At 40.6% G+C, this 19,254-nt stretch overlaps 1 protein-coding gene across 18 annotated transcripts in view; it reads right to left on the bottom strand.

Annotated features, from left to right (window-relative positions):
* KMT2C (lysine methyltransferase 2C) overlaps nucleotides 1-19,254 on the bottom strand; it is a 336,413-nt gene that overhangs the window by 201,008 nt on the left and 116,151 nt on the right. For 17 of the 18 annotated variants that reach the window (XM_073334588.2, XM_073334594.2, XM_073334591.2 and 14 more), the window contains 3 exons: nucleotides 10,267-10,473; nucleotides 6,092-6,237; nucleotides 3,764-3,873 (listed from right to left, as the gene is read on the bottom strand). In XM_073334588.2, the coding sequence (XP_073190689.2) occupies nucleotides 3,764-3,873; nucleotides 6,092-6,237; nucleotides 10,267-10,473 (463 nt within the window). The remainder of the gene's footprint in view (nucleotides 1-3,763; nucleotides 3,874-6,091; nucleotides 6,238-10,266; nucleotides 10,474-19,254) is intronic. The other variant, XM_073334601.2, reaches the window with a different exon arrangement.

Below are 19,254 nucleotides of genomic sequence, written 5' to 3'. Positions count from 1 at the left end.
CCCATCTCTCCCACCAGCACAAATCCAGAGCCAACATCTACATCCTCCTCCTCCCCTTTGGTAACATTTGCCACAATATTCTCCCTCCATTCCCATACCTGCTCCCGGAACCATCTCCAGCCCTTTAACTGTTGTCACCATTCCTAACCTCATGTCCATCCTCCCCCTCCCCTTCTCTTGCTGTCTCTGGAACACCCACTCTATCTCTAAAAAGATCACAGGCATCCATGACCTCTTTATATCTCGCTCCCTCCAGCTCCTAGCTCTTACAGAGGCCTGCCCTCTCTTACAGAGGCCTCTCCTTTTCTCACACTCTGTGATCTGGATCCGACCATAGTGAGGGTGTTGGGCTTCACCTCTCCTACTCTGGCACTTCCAACCCCTTCTACCTCATCTTTCCCACTCTTTCTCCTCTTTTGAACAGTACTGCATCTGATTCTTCTCATCTCCCTCTCCATGCTTCTGTCATCTATCATCCACCCAACTCTTCCCCATCAGCCTTCCTTGATGGTTTCCACTCCTCTCCTCACAATCTCCCATACTACTCCTCGATTATTTCAACTTCAATGTTGATAATCCATCCGAACTTTAGCTGCAGGTTTCCTCACCTTCACCTCTTCATTCAACATGCAGCTCTGGTTCAATGCTACCAGTCACCAAAAGGCCCGGTCATTTGACTTGGACTTCACCAAGCACTGTTCTCTCCGATCTCTCTGTTACTGACTGCTCCCTCTCTATCACCCGATTTTCTTCAGCAGCAGCAGCCGCCTCCTCCCTCATGCCGTCACTTGGCTTTTCTGTGACTTCCAATCCATCAGCACTGCTGACTTCTTTCGTGCTTTTAGCCCTCTCCTCCCTGCCTTCCATTGATATCGTCGTTCATTCTCTCCATGCTTCATTCCCCTCCACCCTTATCTCTTTTGCTTCTCTCCACCATTGCAAGGTCTGCTCTGCCAATCCCCAAAACTGGCTCACCCTAATATCAACTTCCTCTGCTTCTCCTTTTGGACCACGGAGTGTCTGTTGGAAATCCCATGACCAGGCTGACCTTCTCTATAGATACATTCTCTCCTTCTTCAGTTCTGACATTTTCCTAGCCAAACAACTCTAAACTACCACCATACTGACAATTTGAGATCTACCTATGTACTCCTCTCTCCTTTTGTCCAAATTAAAACCTCAACCTGGCTCTCTAACATCTCCTCAGGAATGTCTAGCCATCAGCTTAAGCTAAAACAGAGCTCTTAATCTTCCTCCCGGGCCTCCCCACTACCTCCTTACTTTATCACTGTGGACACCATCATCATCCTGCCCGTCACTTGGGCCCATAACCTGCGGTCATCTTCGACTTGGACCTCACTCTACGCCCAGGCTATGTCTGACTCTTTCTGCATAACATCTCTAAGATACCGTCTTTCTTATCCATCTACCCAGCTAAAATGTTCATCCAGACTCTCATCTCGCTGCTTGACTACTACAACATCCTTTTCTCTAGCTTGACATATATAGTCTTGCCCCATTCATATCCATTCAGAATGCTGCAGGAAAGATCATCTTCCTAGCTGTTGCTTTGACTATGTCACCCTCCACCTTTGCCTCCCTCCACTGGCTCCCCCTTTTCTATTGCAACAAACATAAGCTATTCGTCTTCTCTTTCAAGGCTCTTCCCCACCTATCCCCATCCTATTTATTATTCACTACTGAAATGTCAATTCCTGCAGCAATCAGCCCATGATGCCAGTCTCCATCGTCTAATAGTTACCTTTTCCAACAAGCACCTCACACTTGGAGGAGCTTCCTGGAAACATCTGCAAAGCTCTCTCATCCTCCTTCAAAACCCTCCTTTTCTGTTATCCACACAACTTGATAAACGGCTAGACTACTGTTATGCCAAGACCACTGCCTATCATGGTGACCAATAGTCTTAGTGTTCTTTTGTACTCCCCTGTCTATCTAGATCCATTGGTTGTCTCTTGTCCTATACTTACATTCTAAGCTCTTTGTGGTAAGGACTGTATTTTTGTTCTGTGTTTGTACAGCGCCTAGCACAATGGGCCCTAGTTGCTACTGAAATTGAAATAATAATTATAAAAAACATGAAAGTTTTATATCCATACATATACAAAAATCATATTTTTTTTATGTGATGTGTGCATGCCTGCGTATGTGGTCATGTACACTATGGTAATATCCAGTTGGTCTCCCAACACACAATTTCTCTTTCCTTTAATTTATAGGAATCTCCATTCAAAATACAGTGCAGAAGTTTTCAAACAATATTTAAAAGTTTTCTTTTGCACATGTCATTCATGGCCCACTCTCCTATGACAAACTTATACATAACACACCATTGAGTATTACAGTAGTCAAGCTCATATTTCCATTCTAAATGGAAATCCCTTCTTTAAAACACAGTTTACTGAAAGCCTTCAAGGCCAATGTTAATTTGAAGACAGATTTACAGCAATTTTGTGTCTTATTTTTTTAAAAAGGAAATGTTAAAGAAGAAAAATTTAACAGTTCTTCAATAGTCTGACTACAAAAAAAAGGCAACTTGGCAATATTATTGGCAAAACATTTCTGTTATCAATATATTTAAATGTTTTAATGTCTCTAGTTAATTTAGGGCCCAGTTCTGCCACTTATACTCAGTTTGAGCAGTCTCACTCAGAGTAGTCTATTGAAATCAATGAAATTATTCATGGAGTAAGGTAAATATTAGGTGATAAAGTTGATTTGCACATTCATGTGTGAGAAAAACTGTTGACCTGAGAGACTTTGTCACTCACACCCACTAGGGAGCACTTACATTAAAATAAATAAATCTTCCATAAACTATCAAGTTAAGAAATAACTTTTCAACAAACAATTCTTTAAAGAAAATAAAGGTAAATAAATTCCAAATATCAGTGTTACTCTTTGAAATAGCAGTAATGATGCCAATTAGTTTGCACTGTTAAGCTGCTTGACGTAATGGCAAACTAGATTTTGTTTATTCACTGTAATAAATAAATAAATGATTAAAATAATTTACTGGAAATTAATCAATAATACAAAAAGATGACTGCATGTGGCAAAGACCATGTGGGTCTTTTTGGCATTTTGAAATACAGACTGAAATGTCTATTTTCAGTCAGGTAGGCAGCACCTTCTTTCTGTTACCAAGCCAAGAAAGTGTCATTACAAGGACTCTGCCTTCTTTCAAGGCACCTGCTGTTGTTTTCATATAGTTTCTTCTTTAAATGAGAAGACCAACCAACCAAACACATTTTTCCCCCAATACATAAAATGGCAGTACTTCTTTGCACTCACATTACTTTTGTTATTACTACACACTTTTTTGGGGCTGTTTTTTGTTTTGTTTTTTAAGAGTATTTGGGTATATCAACACCATATTAACTGTACTTTGATGATATAAAATTGTAAGGCTAGGATGAATATTAGTGTTAATGAAAAAGGCATTTGCTAATTTGAACAAATCTATTTTTTTTCTGCGAACCCCTTGTCAGCTTCCAATAACCACGGGATTGATTCTGCCACGCAAAATCAAGCTGAGTAGTACTCGATACTCCACAAGTTTTCCCACTGAAATCAACTGTAGATTACAATCTGATTACTTGTACAGTAAACCATTACTGTGAATGTAGAAGGCAGAACACAGCTCTAGGAGTTGATATTTTTCAGTGAGTGACATTTTGTAGTCTTATTTGAATTTATTTTTAATTTTACAGGCTTGGGGGAAAAGTTCTTTTTTTCTACTCACTTCTGTGCTCCCTGAGACAACAGCTTTGTCCACGTTCACCGATAGCTGCTCTTCAGTCTGGCATACTCCCAACGACCACTCTGCACAGCGGTGATGAGCCCAGCAGTGACCTAATGCATTATCATTGAGAAAGAATTGCACGATTTTACAACTTTGCCAAGCAGCAGTTGAGTTTCAAAATAAGCATTAAAGGAAAAACCTTAAAAAAAAAAACAAAAAAACAAAAAAAACCCCCAGACCTGATCTTGCAATCCTTACTAGAGAATACAGAGCTTAATTTTAGTGGTAAGTGCTTGCAGAATTAGGACAATAGTCTTTTACTGAAACAGGAAAAGTGAGAGAAGGAAGGAATCAACAATTTATCTACATACTGCAGTTTTTATTATATAGAAAAAAACCCAGATGTTTTCACACATTTATATACCTTTCAGCTTCTAGTTTTTGTACCCCAAAATATACAAATACACCTGTGACAGGTCTGTGTGTACATATACGCTCAAAGTTAACTTCAGTTTGCCCCTCACTTATTTAACTTTTTGTCTGTATATCTGTCCTTAGCTTGTGAACTCCTTCAGTTCCTGTTGTCTGTTGGGAAAGCACCAAGCACATTGTGACTGCTACCGTAAACAAATAATAATTTTTAAAAGATCACAAGGTGCCATGCACAGGGCTGGTACATAAACTGTTTTGTAAAAACACTGTGATGACAATAGTGAGCTGTCATTATACAGAGACACTCACCAATAAGAGCCTGCTGTACTAATATTGGGAAACTTAGACTATAAGAATAGACCTTCCAGGACTCAAAGTACCTATTAAAATGGCTTTCAGTTCAGCTGCTGGCAAAAGAATGAAAACCATAAGGATATGGTATAATGACGAACTGCGAATATTTCTCGCCTCAGCTGAAGGTACTCTATGCTGACATACCATATAAGACTCATGGTACGTACCTCTTGAAATTTGCTATTAAGCACATAAACTGTATATTGCAACTCTGCATTTAGTAACACAAATAAGGGACTTAAAGTAAAAAGAATTGTAAGCATCTTCCAATACTGATGACATGGAATAATTAAAATTTATCCAACATCAGGAGATCAGACCCCATTTTAAAATTCATTTAAAAGAGATTTCTTTACAATCAAATTTTGAAACCAATTTTCAGAGAATTTTGAAAAAGTGACACCACTACTAAGTTCAGTACAGAGATAATATTTACAGAACAAGTTCTGAGTTCTTACATTTTCTTCTTTTGTGGGACATAAGTAGACCCAACCAAATTCATAGTCCATTTTGGTCAATTTCACAGTCATAGGATTTTTAAAATTGTAAATGTCATGATTTGAGCTATTTAAATCTGAAATTTCATGGTGCTGTACTTGTAGGGATCCTGACCCAAAAAGGAATTGGGGATGGGGGGTTACAAGGTTATTATAGGGTGGGTTGTGGTACTGCAACCCTTACTTTGGTGCGGCTGCTGACGGCGGCGTGGCCTTCAGAGCTGGGCAGCTGGAGACTGGTGGCTGCTGGCCAGGCATCCAGCTCTGAAGGCAGCGCCGCCGCCAGCAGCAGCACAGAAGTAAGGATGGCATAGTGTGGTATTGCCACCCTTCCTTCTGCGCTGCTGCTTGCAGAGCTGGTTCTTCATTCAGCAGCCGCCACTCTCCGGCCGCCCAGCTCTGAAGGCAGTGCAGAAGTAAGGGTGGCAATACTGTGACCCCCACCTAAAATAACCTTGCGATCCCCCTGCAACCCTCCCTTTAGGGTCAAGACCCCCAACTTGAGAAACACTGGTCCCCCCCCTATGAAATCTGTATAGTATAAAGTAAAAGCACACAAAAGACCAGATTTCACAAGGGGAGACCAGATTTCACTGTCCGTGATGCCTTTTCCATGGCTGTGAATTTGGTAGAGCCCTATACATAAGCATATGGTGTAGATTGATGGTAGGGCAACATTTGAACTAAAATGCTCTGAGAAAATAGCCCAAAGCTTCTTGATTTTTCTGTCAGACACCTAAATGAAACCTTAAAGTTAAAAATGTATATTACAATCTTAGGACTAATTGTTATTTGTTCAGGTAGCCCCAGTGAAGCCACATGAGAAGGAGGCTTTGTAGGACTGGGCCTTTAGGAGTTATAATAAAATGACAGTTTAAACTATGAAGTATTATCTCTGTTTCTTTCTCCTTTGCTCCTCACTTCCCCCAAAGAGGGGATCACTATACCAAACTAAAGAATTATTTAAACAAAAGTTTAGTTTGAATTCCAGTTAAACCATTATAAATATGTACCACATACTACTAATAGCTGAACGTATACCTACCTGTTGGCTCAAATAAGGCTTGGACATCAATGTCATCTGGTAAGCCAACTAAACTGAGTTCATCCCAGAATTTGACAACCTGATCGTCAGAAGCAGTTTGAGTGCTTACACTTGTACATGATGCTACACTCTGTCGAGGTCTCTCTCTGTAGAGGAGAGAAAAAATATGGGTAGGTAACTCTGCAATTAAAACAGTCTATGTTTATTACTCAATTAGCTATGTGTTTTCCAAATGATCTAAAAAAACCAGAATGCCTCAAATGAATTTTCCCTGTGTGATAAAATATACATCAAAGAAAGGGGGGAGGGGAGAACTAGCCCAGTTTCTTGAATTTTGACACTGTATTTATATCAGTAGGAGAAAATAAAGAACAATGCTTTCAGTTAAAAGTCATATGCACCAGAAAAAATGACGCTGTTAAACGGCCCTTTGTCCAGCCTGACCATCTCATTGTTCAGGCCATACATACTCAAATTTTTCAAGCTGCATTTTTTGTTTGACTTGTTTCATCTCCAGAAGAAGATTGTTAGGTAAGTACAAGCAGATACAGATCCAGGCAAAGAAGGGATATTTCTCTGGGGAAATGGGAAAACCTGGAACAAAGAGAGGGAGGTGGTATAAACAGAGGGTGTCAGCTGCAGCTTTCTTATGGTTTCCTCTCTGCAACCTCGACAGCTGGTCTGTGGGTATAGCTTTGACAATATTCTCAAAGGAGACTCTGCCGTATCAGACAGAGGTAAGCTGCTAGGATAGCACACAGCTAGTGTGTATGGGGGAAGGGTGAAAAAGGCCAAGAATGGAGAAGGTTCAATGGCAGCAGATGTCTTTGCAGGGCTGGCTCTAGGTTTTTTGCTGCCCCAAGCTCCGAGCACGCAACTGCCCAAGCCAAAAGGATGGCCAGAATACCGCCCCTGGAATCGTGCGGCCCCAAGCTTGTGCTTGCTTTGCCGGTGCCCAGAGCTGGTCCTGTGTCTTTATCCCACACAACCAAAATTCACAAAATAGCAAAGTGTAAGAGAAAGAGGCTAGAAAAGGAGAATTTAATGATACAAAAAGCACTAGATTATGATAAAATGGAAGAATCTATCAAACCTATTAAAAAACCACAAACAACAGAGTATACTATTTGAGCACAGGGAATCCTCCCTTCTGGCTTTTTAACCCAACCTACCAAAAAATTATCCACTAAACATCAGACTCACTAACCCATTAACCAGAGAAACCTGACTCCCTCAACCCCACCTAAAAAAAAGTTTCTGCCTTGGATTTCTAAAGCACTGCATTTAGCCTTACTGAGATGTCTAGTCTCCTCAGACATCAGAGTGGTTGCCATGGAGGGGGGGTGCTAAAATTTGGGTAGTCTCAATCTTTAATTGGCTCCTTCTTCATTAGGGCCCTACCAAATTCCCAGTCCATTTTGATCAATTTCACAGCCAGAGGGTTTTAAAATTGGTCAATTTCACAGTTTCAGATGTTTACATCTGAAATTTCAGGGTATTGTAACAGTGGGGGGCCTGACCCAAAAGTGGGTTGTGGACGGGTCACAAAGCTGATGTAGGGGGGTTGCAGGATTTCCACCCTCACTTCTGCATGGCCTTCAGAGCTGCGGAGCTTTCCAGAGGTGGCTCTGATCTCACCTGTGCTGCTGGGAACCTTCAGAGCTGGCAGCAGCCACAGAACTTCCTGCAGCTGGGGGAGATTCCCAGGGGTAGGTGGGTCTGATCTCCCCCCCCAGAGTGGCTGTGCAAGGGAAGAGGAAGTCTTGTCCCACCCCAGTCCTGAGAGGACGAGCAGCTCCCAGCTGGGGCTCTCCCAGCAGCATGGGGGAGATCAGACCCACCTCTATCTCCAGGAATCTACTCAAGCTGCAGGAAGCTCCGCGGCTGCTACCTTCAGTCTGCTCTCCCAGCAAGAGCAGCCACACAGGAGAAGTCCCATCCCTCCCCAGCCTGGCGGACTAACAGCTGGATCCCAGTGAATGGTAGGAGCTCCCAGCTGTGGCGCCCCAAGGCCTGCCCCGCCCCTCCAAAAGCTAGATTTCACTGGGGAAGACTGATTTCACAATCTGTGACCTGCTTTTCATGGCTGTGAATTTGGCAGTCCCCTATTTATTAATAAATCAAGCATATGCCTCCCTGGCTATTCATAGATGTCCACAGTAGCAGCAGCATGAAACTGCCATAGTTCTTGACAGTTTCATGATGCTCGTACCCTTCTGAAAAAGAACAGTGAACCTGACCAAATTTATGTTAATTTTACCTTACTGATTGGTAAATCTATGAGCTACAGCAGGCAACAGAGCTGTGTGTTGACTCAGGAATAGAAAATTCTCTTGTTTTACATTTGGCTTATTTTGAAGGTTACCTTCAGAAACATAAGGGCAAGGAGATGGGGAAATGTAAGTGAAAGCTTAAGTTGTGCAAAAATTTGATGGCTAAGACCCCCTCCACATCTGTCAAGAAAAGCTTCTCTCTCATTATTGGTGAGTGGATGAAGTTTTCAATCCTTGGCACTAAGTTATATCCTAATGACTTATGTCATAACAAAAAAAAAAGTGTCCAACATCAGGAATCAAAACCTTCAATACTAGCACCTACTACTATGAACAAAATAGTCCCCTTACGAACTGATATATTAAATTAACCCATTCTACCCAAAAAGGGCAAGTACCCCTAGATGCAGTCAAACCAGGTATTATTCACATAGGCTTCTGTTACTGAATTACTATCAGTTTTGAAATAATCTAAAAAAGAATTACACATTCATATCAGATTTTATAAAAAGGAAATCTGAGTACCTGTTTTTTTAAATTTGTGTTTATAGTTCCTGAATATCAAATGGATAAAATCACTGCCAGCTTTATATGGAGATTCAGCATTCATACTTAATAAAGGGCTATTAAACTAAAAAAATTTAAATTGAATAAACTTAATCTGAACGTGAACTTAAATTTAAATGTCTACAGTACTTTTAATGTTACATATGCCTTGATAATTCAGGATTCCTTAAAATGTACCACCTTAAATCCTTTTAAAAGGCTGCCTCTTTGTTATTGTTTCATTTCCTACTTCACTTCTTCACTGTATTGGCAGCAGTCCAAAGCTAGCAACCAATCAGAAAACTCCAACACAACAATGCTTTAGTACTTAAACTTGGATGTTAGCCAGCATGGCACTTGGGGATGATTACATCATCACCCTCAAGGGACAGAGCTGCTTAGTTGTTCCAAGCTAAATTAATTTTGCACTTTCCCATAGGCTACAAAAACCTCTACTAATCAGCCAGCACAACTGAATCCACATATGAGCAAGACAGCTCTGAAACAAAAACACATTTTACCATGGTAACGCCAAAAACCCAGAATTACAAAATCCAAATATATATTAAGAAAAAATCTATTCCATTATGCAAATACTGAAAAAAAAATCTGCATTTGTAGTTATAGATGTATTTTAAACTTCATTTCCATAAATATATTCAATAACCTTTCAACATGGACTATACAGGGATGTGTACGTGAATGTAATTTCTCAGAAATAGCTATTAAATAAGTGCTGTATTGCAAAAGGCAGCTGGGATACTACTATACTTCAATGGATTAAAAACAGAACACTGACACACACAAAAACAACAAAAAGAGTTCTAAGCACAGTAGAATACACTGTATTCACATAGCACGTTGCTTTTTACAGTCGCAAGGATTATTTTTGGAGGGGGCCAGGGAAGAAAGATTACAAGGTCTCACACACACGCTTCTTGCCTCCCCAAAGTACACAAACACAACAGTTTAGAAATCAACTGGCTAATCTGTTACTCCTCTTCTGTTCTTTTGCATACTCTCTCTAAAATCTATTTAAAACGTACTAATACATTTGTACTTTTAAAGTAAGTCTGTTTCTTTTACTTTTGTACTCTCCAAAAAAAGAGCACATTCTCGCTTCTAGGGGAAAAAACCTTAACAAGAAGCAGCAGAAGAAAGATTGCTATTTTTCTGACATGGTTTGCAATTTTTCAAACACAGATTAATAATACTAAGCATCAAGGGGTTTTAAAATAATTTCAAATTATTCATTTATCACTGCACAATGTTTGCATATATGCTTCCTGGCCTCTCTACAATAATCAACATTACAACAAAATCATGACTGAAGTTTTTATGATGAAACAGACTTACTTCTTCTGTCCTCTTTGTTTGCGCGGCACTGAGTTTTGCCTTGGAGTTCTCTCATAAGCTCCATCGCTGCTGTCGTTGGTTTCACTCTTACTTAAAGGCTGGTTCTTCCAGGGGATGATAAACGCTAGTGTTGGACTGAATTGTTTTAAATCTCCTTGTCCTAATGAGCTTCGTTCACCACAGTAACAAAAGGCGCAGAGTTGTTCGCTGCAAAGCGGAGGAAACTTTTAAAAACCAGGATACTCTTGGGGGATCTCTTATTAATTGTCATGTTTTGTGTCAGTTTGACTTTCCTCAAACAGAATACAAAGTACGATAAATAAAATATAAACAATAATTTAAAGTGTATCTTTAAATAAATGTGTAATGTAACTACTAAATATATTATTTAAAGTTATGTAACAGTAGTTTTGTTTTTCTTCCACGGAAGTCTGCTAAAAAAGTGGAAAACACCCAAGTTACTAAAGATTTTTTATTTTTCCTATGCTTAAAAGCCCTTAGTCTAGCAAAGAAAAACCCCCACACATACTCTACTGTAATCCAAAAGATGTGTACAAACCTAAATGGTGGTGACTGAAAAAAGGCGTGGCAGGGGAGAATGGGAAAGAGATGAACTATCCTATTACAATCCCATATCCACCAAAAAGCTAATATAGTGGAAAACACACGCACGTATACCTATAACACACAGTATGTATAACATATAACCATGCGTATACAATACAAATGCATGCTTTATCTATTGTATGCAAAACATCTCACACACACACACACAAAAATTAATAGGAAGATCAGCATAATGGAACACACACAGCAATGACTACATAAAAACCGGTTATAGCTACATATCATATACAAATACATATATCCATTTAACACAAACATTGTAAAAATACAGCAGCCTAAACTTATACTTGAAGAAACTTACACATATTTAGTACTGTGACCTGTTAAGTAAGTTATCCCTGTACCATTTGCAATCTTATATTAACACTCAAAGCATAATGACAGTTCTGGTAGAACTCCTTGTGTCACACCATATGGAGGTTACTGCACAATATTTCTAAAACAACCACATTCACAAACCTAAAATGTGAACTTTTTAAATTTGCATACAAACCGTTTAAAAAGAAAAATCATTTAACATGTTTTTACGCCTAAGTGAACAACTTTGTTTTATGTGTATTTATGTGATCCCCAAAATGTGCCTAAGGGAATCTGGCACTTGGGTGGAAGCCTGGTTTGGAAAGAGCTCCATTTAAATAGAATTTAAGCACATCTCTGAGGTGGCATATTTGGACTTTGGGAGCAGTAAGTTAAAAATAAAAAAAGTCTCCTGGAGTTCCAATTACAGTACAGTGTTCACTAGGATTTGGAAAGAGTAACAGATCATCTGCACTGCTAGTCAAGGGGCTGGTCTACACTACAAATTTAGGATGGCTTAACTACATTGCTCAGAGTTGCAAAAAATGTAATTAAATCAACTCAAGCCCAGGTTATAGACACTGCTGGGTTGATGGAAGAATTCTGTCAACCTCGCTACCGCCTCCTGGATAGGTGGATTTACTACACCAATGTACAAACCCCTTCCATTGCTTTGGTAAGCAGCTACGCTACAGTGCAGCATTTCAAGTGTAGGCATACCCAAAGTCAGGTACAAGCAGCAGCAACAGCAGAATGAAGAAAGAAGAACTAAAAAGGGAAAAGTTGCAGCCTGGAACAGAGGACTATGACAATCCAATACGGCCATTTAACCTTGACTTAATGTACTCCGAGACTGGACAAAATCTTGCCCTCACAATACAACACCACTGGGGAAGGGAAGATGGGGAAGAGGACTGGGTGCAGAGAAGGTCCCGGAGACATTCTGCTAGCACACAGCTGGCTGTCTCACTTGGAAAGGCTGAACAGGAAGACATGGTTTTCTGGAGCACTTCTCAAGAGTGGCCCAAGAAGGAGCAACATGCTGCTAATTAGATCATGTATGTGGGGTTGGCCATGCCAAACTGGCAGATCACACCCTTTTGGGGCCAGGTTGCTTCAACAGGAGCCTTAGCTGGGTCCCTCTCATAGCATTCAAGAGAGTGCTAGAGAAGACCCCACCCTGCTGCTTTGGGAAAGAACCTTAGTGCAGATTCACGTCCCATGTTGACCCTTCTCCAGCCCCCAATGACCCTGCTTGATACAGGATAAGTGCTGGCCTATACTTACAACGTACAACTCACAGGAGAGATTTTGCTCATATCAGAGTACTGAGCAAGGGATTAATTTCAGAAATGTTTACAAAAATATGCCTGAAGACAAAAATGTTTTGAAGAAAGAAAAATCTAAGTTCCATGAAGAGGGCATAAAGATAAGAGAGATCTCTCTTCCAGGCTGTAAATGTAATTTCAAATGTTATATGGCACAGCAACAAATTAGTAGCTATTCATATTTCAGAGAATATGGCCCAACCAGAGTATTAGGTAAAAACATGTTAGTTGCCCTCATACACATAGCTTGCAGATCAGGGGGCAAAATTACTTAGGGTAGTCAAACCTAAAGAGGACTGTGAGAGACTTCAAAGGAACTTAATGGTAGGTGAAAGTGCAGCACACTGGCTGATGAAACTCAGTGTTTACAAATGCAAAGTTTTCCACATTGGAAGGAATAATTTGAACTACTCATACACATGTGGCTGGTCTGTAAATTAATTGGAACAACTTACAAAAGTTGTCGGGATCATTATGAATAGTTAAACAAAAAACCTGCTCAATGTAAAACAGTCAAAATAGCAAACAAAACATTACGATGCATAAAGAATGAAATAGAAGATATTTCAAATATGATGCTATTATATAACCCAGTACTGGAGCGCTACTGGACTTTGTAGGTTTGGAGACAGCTGCAGGGTCTTTGCTGCAGGTTGCAGCTTTCCCAAGCAGCAATAGGTTGAAATTAACAAAATTAGTCAGTTTCACAGCTGCTATTCAGAATGGTTTGGGCACCTGTGAAAATGCAAAGAATCATGTCAGTTTCATGCTACTGCTTGGGAAAAGCTATGAACCACAGCAGCCGATGTAAACAGTGGTGTGTTCAGAGAGGAAAAAAAAAAAAGCAAAAAAGCAGCAGCCTTGGTTTAAGGGCCCAGTAGCAGACACACTCTCTCCCATTCAGGAGCCAAGAATCTGGAGAGGAATCGAACAATGGAGATCCTACATTCTCTCAGCAGCCAGAAGACTCTAGGACTGAGGTAGAAGGAGAAAAAGAAAGCTTCTCATTTCTAAGAGAAATATGGGGCAATTGGGCTTCAAATCTAATAGCCAGACATTTATATGAAAAGAAACCCCTAACCACACCAGAACCCACAAACAGAATCCTAGTAGAAATCTCCAAAGCCTCCACTTCTCAGCAGTTTGGGAGGGGTGTGGGTGCGTGTCACACGCACACACACATTCTTCATGGAAGTCTGCCTTCTCATTGTCTGTGCTAACCTAACAACAGACTCAGGGCTTGTCTACACAGGGAGTTATTATTCCAGAATAGCTATTCCTGATAAGATTGCCTCATTCTGAATTATCTTAATCTACAATGATTAAACTAATATAGAATATGAGCATCCACACATTGAGTTAATCAGGAATAGCTATCCTGGAATATAATTGCCTTTGTAGATACTCCCTTAGCCTTTTAGCTAATAATTGTTTTGTAAATATTTTAAACCCTGTTTGTATGGACAAAGGCTAATTTCTTTTACTAACACATGAGAGAGACAGACAATTTAAAAATCTAAGTCCTTTCCCATATATCAATATTCAGTTTATCTTAAGGGGAGTGGAGAAGAGATCTCAATTCAGACTCAGCAACTCACAAAATCAAGTCCTGTGATCAGATTTCAGATGTTTACAGAACAGAGTAATATTTTAAAATGGAGATAATGAGCAAGTTAACATGCCACCTACTGATCTCTTCATAAATTGATTGAAATAGAAAAGCAAGCAGACCACTATTATACCTATGTCTTTATGCTGTTCCAGACATTGTTAAAATGGATAGAAATTCATCATTTAATTCTTCATCTGTATGGGCCAAATTCTGTTCTCTTCTATACTGCTTAAAATCCAGAGCATGGCCCACTGCCATTCAGGATGGAATAATACTGCTGCTTTAGGCCTAGTCTATACCTAAAACTTAGGGAGGGTCTACATTAAACATTAGAGCATGATGAAAAGTCTTCAGTGAAGATACTACCTAAGCCAACAGGAGGGCTTCTCCCAGGAGTAGGTACTCCGCTTCTCTGAGAGGCGGTAGCTATGTTGACGGGAGAAAGCCTCCCGTCAACATAGTGCTGTGTACACAGGGGGTTAAATCATTAACACTACGTCGCTCCCAGGGGTGTGGATTTTTCACACCTGTGAGCGATGTAAATTCATAGTGCAGACATGGCTTTAAATTGACCTAGCTTTGTCACTCTGGGCTGTGAAAAAGTTACACCCTTAAGAGTCATAGTTAAGATGACTTACAAAGCCCTGCTGTATACACCGCTAGAGGAATTCTTCCATCAACCTAAATACTGCCCTCAAAGGGGTGTAAGAAAAACCACTTCTACTGCTGTAGGAAGTGTCTATAGATTTGCCATTGTAGAGCTTGTAGTGTAGACCCTTTGAGAAGACAGAAGCTATCAAGAGTGTTTCATATAATTCTCCCACACAGAGCAAAAATTGGCATCAAAGTGGACAACGAGAATACAATACATTGCATAATGGTAGTTAGCTTGGGAAGGATATTTTGATTGAGAGCAGTGAGTATGTCTACACTGTGTTTTAAAACACACAGCAGCGAGTCTCAGAGCTCAGGTCTACAGACTTGGGCTCACGCTACTGCACTAACAACAGCTGTGTAGACATTTGGGCTTGGGCTGGAGCTCAGGTTCTGAAACCCACGCAGGCTCCCCAGGCTTCAGAGCCTGAGCTCCAGCCCAGGTTGGAACATCTACACCATTGTTTTTAGCGCCACAGCACAAGCCTGAGCCTGTACACCCGGACTCTGTGACTCACTGCCATGGGTTTTAAAATGCAGTATAGACATACCTAAGAAGGCTAATGTCTGCTCCTAGTCAACGGCTATGTTGAGAAACCATAAATGGTGACCCAAACTTCCAGCTGCTAAACCTGTACCCTCTACCACAAAACCCAGTGAGTTCAAAAACATGCTCAGTAGAGCAGCTTGACCTTTTTATGTTCCTGCCCCACAGAGCAATCTGAATCAATATCCATCCCAACAGCAGAACCTACCCAAATCTCTGACAACAAACCAAGATGCCAGTCACATTTATTGAGTCCTCCCACTCATCCATGTTCCAACCAGAAATAGAATACCACCAAAAAGCACTAGAATGAACCAATGGAAAAGGTTTAAGTCATAGAGGAAAGGAGAAAAACAATCATGGTTTCCTCCACTCAAGTAGTGACATACATTCATTAGAAGCCCTCCTGAAACACAGACTTTACTGTTCAGACGATTTCATTTCACCACATGCAGTATTGTGTAAGTGGTTGCACACTCTTCAGTTAAAAGAGAAGCACAAGCTCTTCTCGCTTGCTCGCTGTCAACTAGAAAATTAAGGTACAATTCACTACCCAAACACTTTAACAAAAAGTTAAGGTTGACCAATAGTACCTTTTACTGTTCCCCAGTCAAGTGCACCTCTGCTTAAACCTCTGAAAAGCTGGACATACCACATTATCGCGCATACCAGCCCCACCGTAAAGAGCCACTGGCAAGATACCGTTTCAGCCAGGGCTGCCCTGTGGCTACAACAGGGAATGACAATGTAAACGAGCCTTCTCATGTAGTATGTTGTGCCCCACATAACTGTATTCATTCCTTTGTCTGCATGCACTCCAACTGCCCTATACTGTGTTAGGAACAGCCATACTGACCGGTACAGGGATTACTTGCGAGATGTGGTAATGTTCTGCATTCAGATATGAAGAGAGATATATCTGCATCCAAATGGATCACTAAGTCCAGGTGCACACAACATTCTGCAATAGCATGTGGCACCGAAGTTAACCTTACCTCAGTGTTAATGAAGTTTTTAGGCAGTTAGTTTCTTTTGGCTTTTTGAAGAAGGGGGTAATGAGGGTCTTCATTGCCATTCTGCTACCAGCTGTACTCCTCCTGGCCACCTTTATGCTCCCCCTGCCCAGTAGTAGAGGAGCAACAGGGAGGGAGGAAGGGAGGTGGTAACCAGTGGCCTGTGAGGAACACATCTCTTAGCGGAAGGCAGACAGGGGATATGGAGGGGAGTCCCAGGCTCTGTACTCCACTTTGGGGTCTAGAGTTAGCAAGGAGGGTTCTGCTCAACCCTCTAAAACACAGGAAGATTGCAGAGACGTGAAGTGTCCCATTCATCTCAATGGGATGTGCTCAGATAAATCAAACATCTTATAAAAAGAAAAGGAGTACTTGTGGCACCTTAGAGACTAACCAATTTATTTGAGCATGAGCTTTCGTGAGCTATAGCTCACTTCATCGTGAGCTGTAGCTCACGAAAGCTCATGCTCAAATAAATTGGTTAGTCTCTAAGGTGCCACAAGTACTCCTTTTCTTTTTGCGAATACAGACTAACACGGCTGTTACTCTGAAACCAAACAACTTATGGAGATGAAAAGCCTGACAACACCTCTGAGACGTATAAACTGACCCATTCAACTCAATGGATGTCCTCCTTTCCCAAAGTCTCCTCCAGCCCCCATTGTGCAAGCAATTTTCAAGACAATTTTGCTATCAATGAGAATTTTAGAACAATTTGCTTATTAAAAGCAGTTTATTTCTGGGAAGAGGAGGAGTTAAGAGTATACCCGAGGAACCCACTGATCAAATGACACCAGCTTGTGCCATTATCTCAAATCCTGGCCCTAATGTATCATAGAAATATTATGGTGGGATGTAGCACCACGACAGTTAAGGCTGCATCAGGATTTCCATTTTAACAAGGGGTGGAAAAGGTCTGCAAACTGTCTTTTGGGTTGTATTATCATTTTAAAATGCTCACTGGAGTTTGCGCAGTGCTTTATTTTTCTATAGCAGTTTGTTGGGTGGGGCAGATATTATTTGATGTTTACAATGGCTGTTTTAAAAAGGCTCATGTGACACTTTTTTGGTGTCTGACTTGCCTTCAGATCCCTTTTTCACACAGACACCATAGCACTTTGAACGATGAACTAGATAAGTGTGAACCTTTGGTTTGTGTAGATTGGGTGAATTACTGTAGAAATTTGAAATAGAATCAGAGGACTGGAGGGGACCTCCTTGAGAGGTCTTCTAGTCTAGTCCCCTGCACTCAAGGCAGGACTAAGTAGTACCTAAACCATCCCAGAGAGGTGTTTGTCTAACCTGCTCTTAAAAATCTCCAATGATTCCACAACTACCCTAGGCACTTTATTCCAGTGCTTAACTACCCTGATAGGGAGTTTTTCCTATTGTCCAAACTAAACCACCCTTGCTACAATTTAAGACCACTGCTTCTTGTCCTGTGCTCAGAGGTTAAGGAGAAAAATGTTTTTCCCTCCTCCTAATAACAACCTTTTATGTCCTTGAAAACTACTATCATGTACCTTCTCAGTCTTCTCTTCTCCACACTAAACAAACCCAGTTATTTTAATTTTCCCTCATAGGTCATGTTTTCTAGACCTTTAATCATTTTTGTTGCTCTTCTTTGGACTTTCTCCAATTTGTTCACATCTTTCCTGAAATGTGGCACTGGATACAATACCCCAGTTGAGGCCTAATCAGCATGAAGTAGAGTGGAAGAATTACTTCTTGTGTACAGCTTACTCCTGCTAATACATCCCAGAATTATGGTTGCTTTTTTTGCCACACTGATACTGTGTTGACTCATATTTAGCTTGTTATCCACTACAACCCCCAGATTCCTTTCTGCAGTACTCCTTGCTAGGCAGTCATTTCCCATTTTGTATGTGTGCAACTGATTGTTTCTTCCTAAGTGGAGTACTTTGCACTTGTCCCTATTGAATTTCATCCTATTTACTTCAGATCATTTCTCCAGTTTGTCCAGATCTTTTAATCCTATCCTCCAAAGCACTTGCAACCTCTCCCAGCTTGGTATCGTCCGCAAATTTTATAAGTGTACTCTCTGTGCCACTATCTAAATCATTGATGAAGATATTGAACAGAACTGGATGCAGAACCAATGCCTGTGAGACCCCACTCAATATGCCCTTCCAATTTGACTGAACTACTGGTAACTACTCTCTGGGAACAATTTACCAACCAGTTACGCACCCACCTTACCGTAGCTCCATCTAGGCTCTATCTCCTAGTTTGTTTATCAGAAGGTCATGTGAGAGAGTCTCAAAAGCCTTACTAAGTCAAGATATATCACATCTACCCCTCCCCCACATCCACAAGGCTTGCTGCCCTGTCAAAGAAAGCTATTAGGTAGGTTTGACATGATTTGTTCTTGATAAATCTATGCCGACTGTTACTTACCATCTTATCTTTTAGGTGTCTGCAAACTGATTGCTTAATTAATTGCTCAATTATCTTTCCAGGTACTGAAGTTAAACTGACTAGTCTGTAATTGCCCAGGTTGTCCTTATTCCCCTTTTTATAGATCAGCACTATATTTGCCCTTTTCCAGTGCTCTGGAATCCCACCCATCTTTCGTGACTTTTTGAAGACAATCATTAATGGCTCAGTTATCTCCGCAGTCAGCTCCTTGAGTATTCCATGATGTATTTTATCAGGCCCTAGTCTATATATTTTCTGCATTTGTTTTTCCTGATAGAACTCTAAGTTTGATTAAATACTATGAAATGGAATATTTTGGAAAAATAGGATTTCACAGCATCATCAGTATTAGACCTGGTCTACATTACACGGCTTGGTCGAGGCAAGGCAGCTTACATCAAGTTAGCTGTGGATGTGTCTTCATTTAAGTTGGTCTCCCAACGACGTACGTGACTCACTACTCCAACTTAA

The sequence above is a fragment of the Lepidochelys kempii genome, chromosome 2 (genome assembly GCF_965140285.1).
Source record: "Lepidochelys kempii isolate rLepKem1 chromosome 2, rLepKem1.hap1, whole genome shotgun sequence".
NCBI classification, from domain to species: Eukaryota; Metazoa; Chordata; order Testudines; family Cheloniidae; genus Lepidochelys; species Lepidochelys kempii.
The sequence above is the reverse complement of the archived record's forward strand: the minus strand, read 5'-3'. Positions and strand labels throughout refer to the sequence as shown.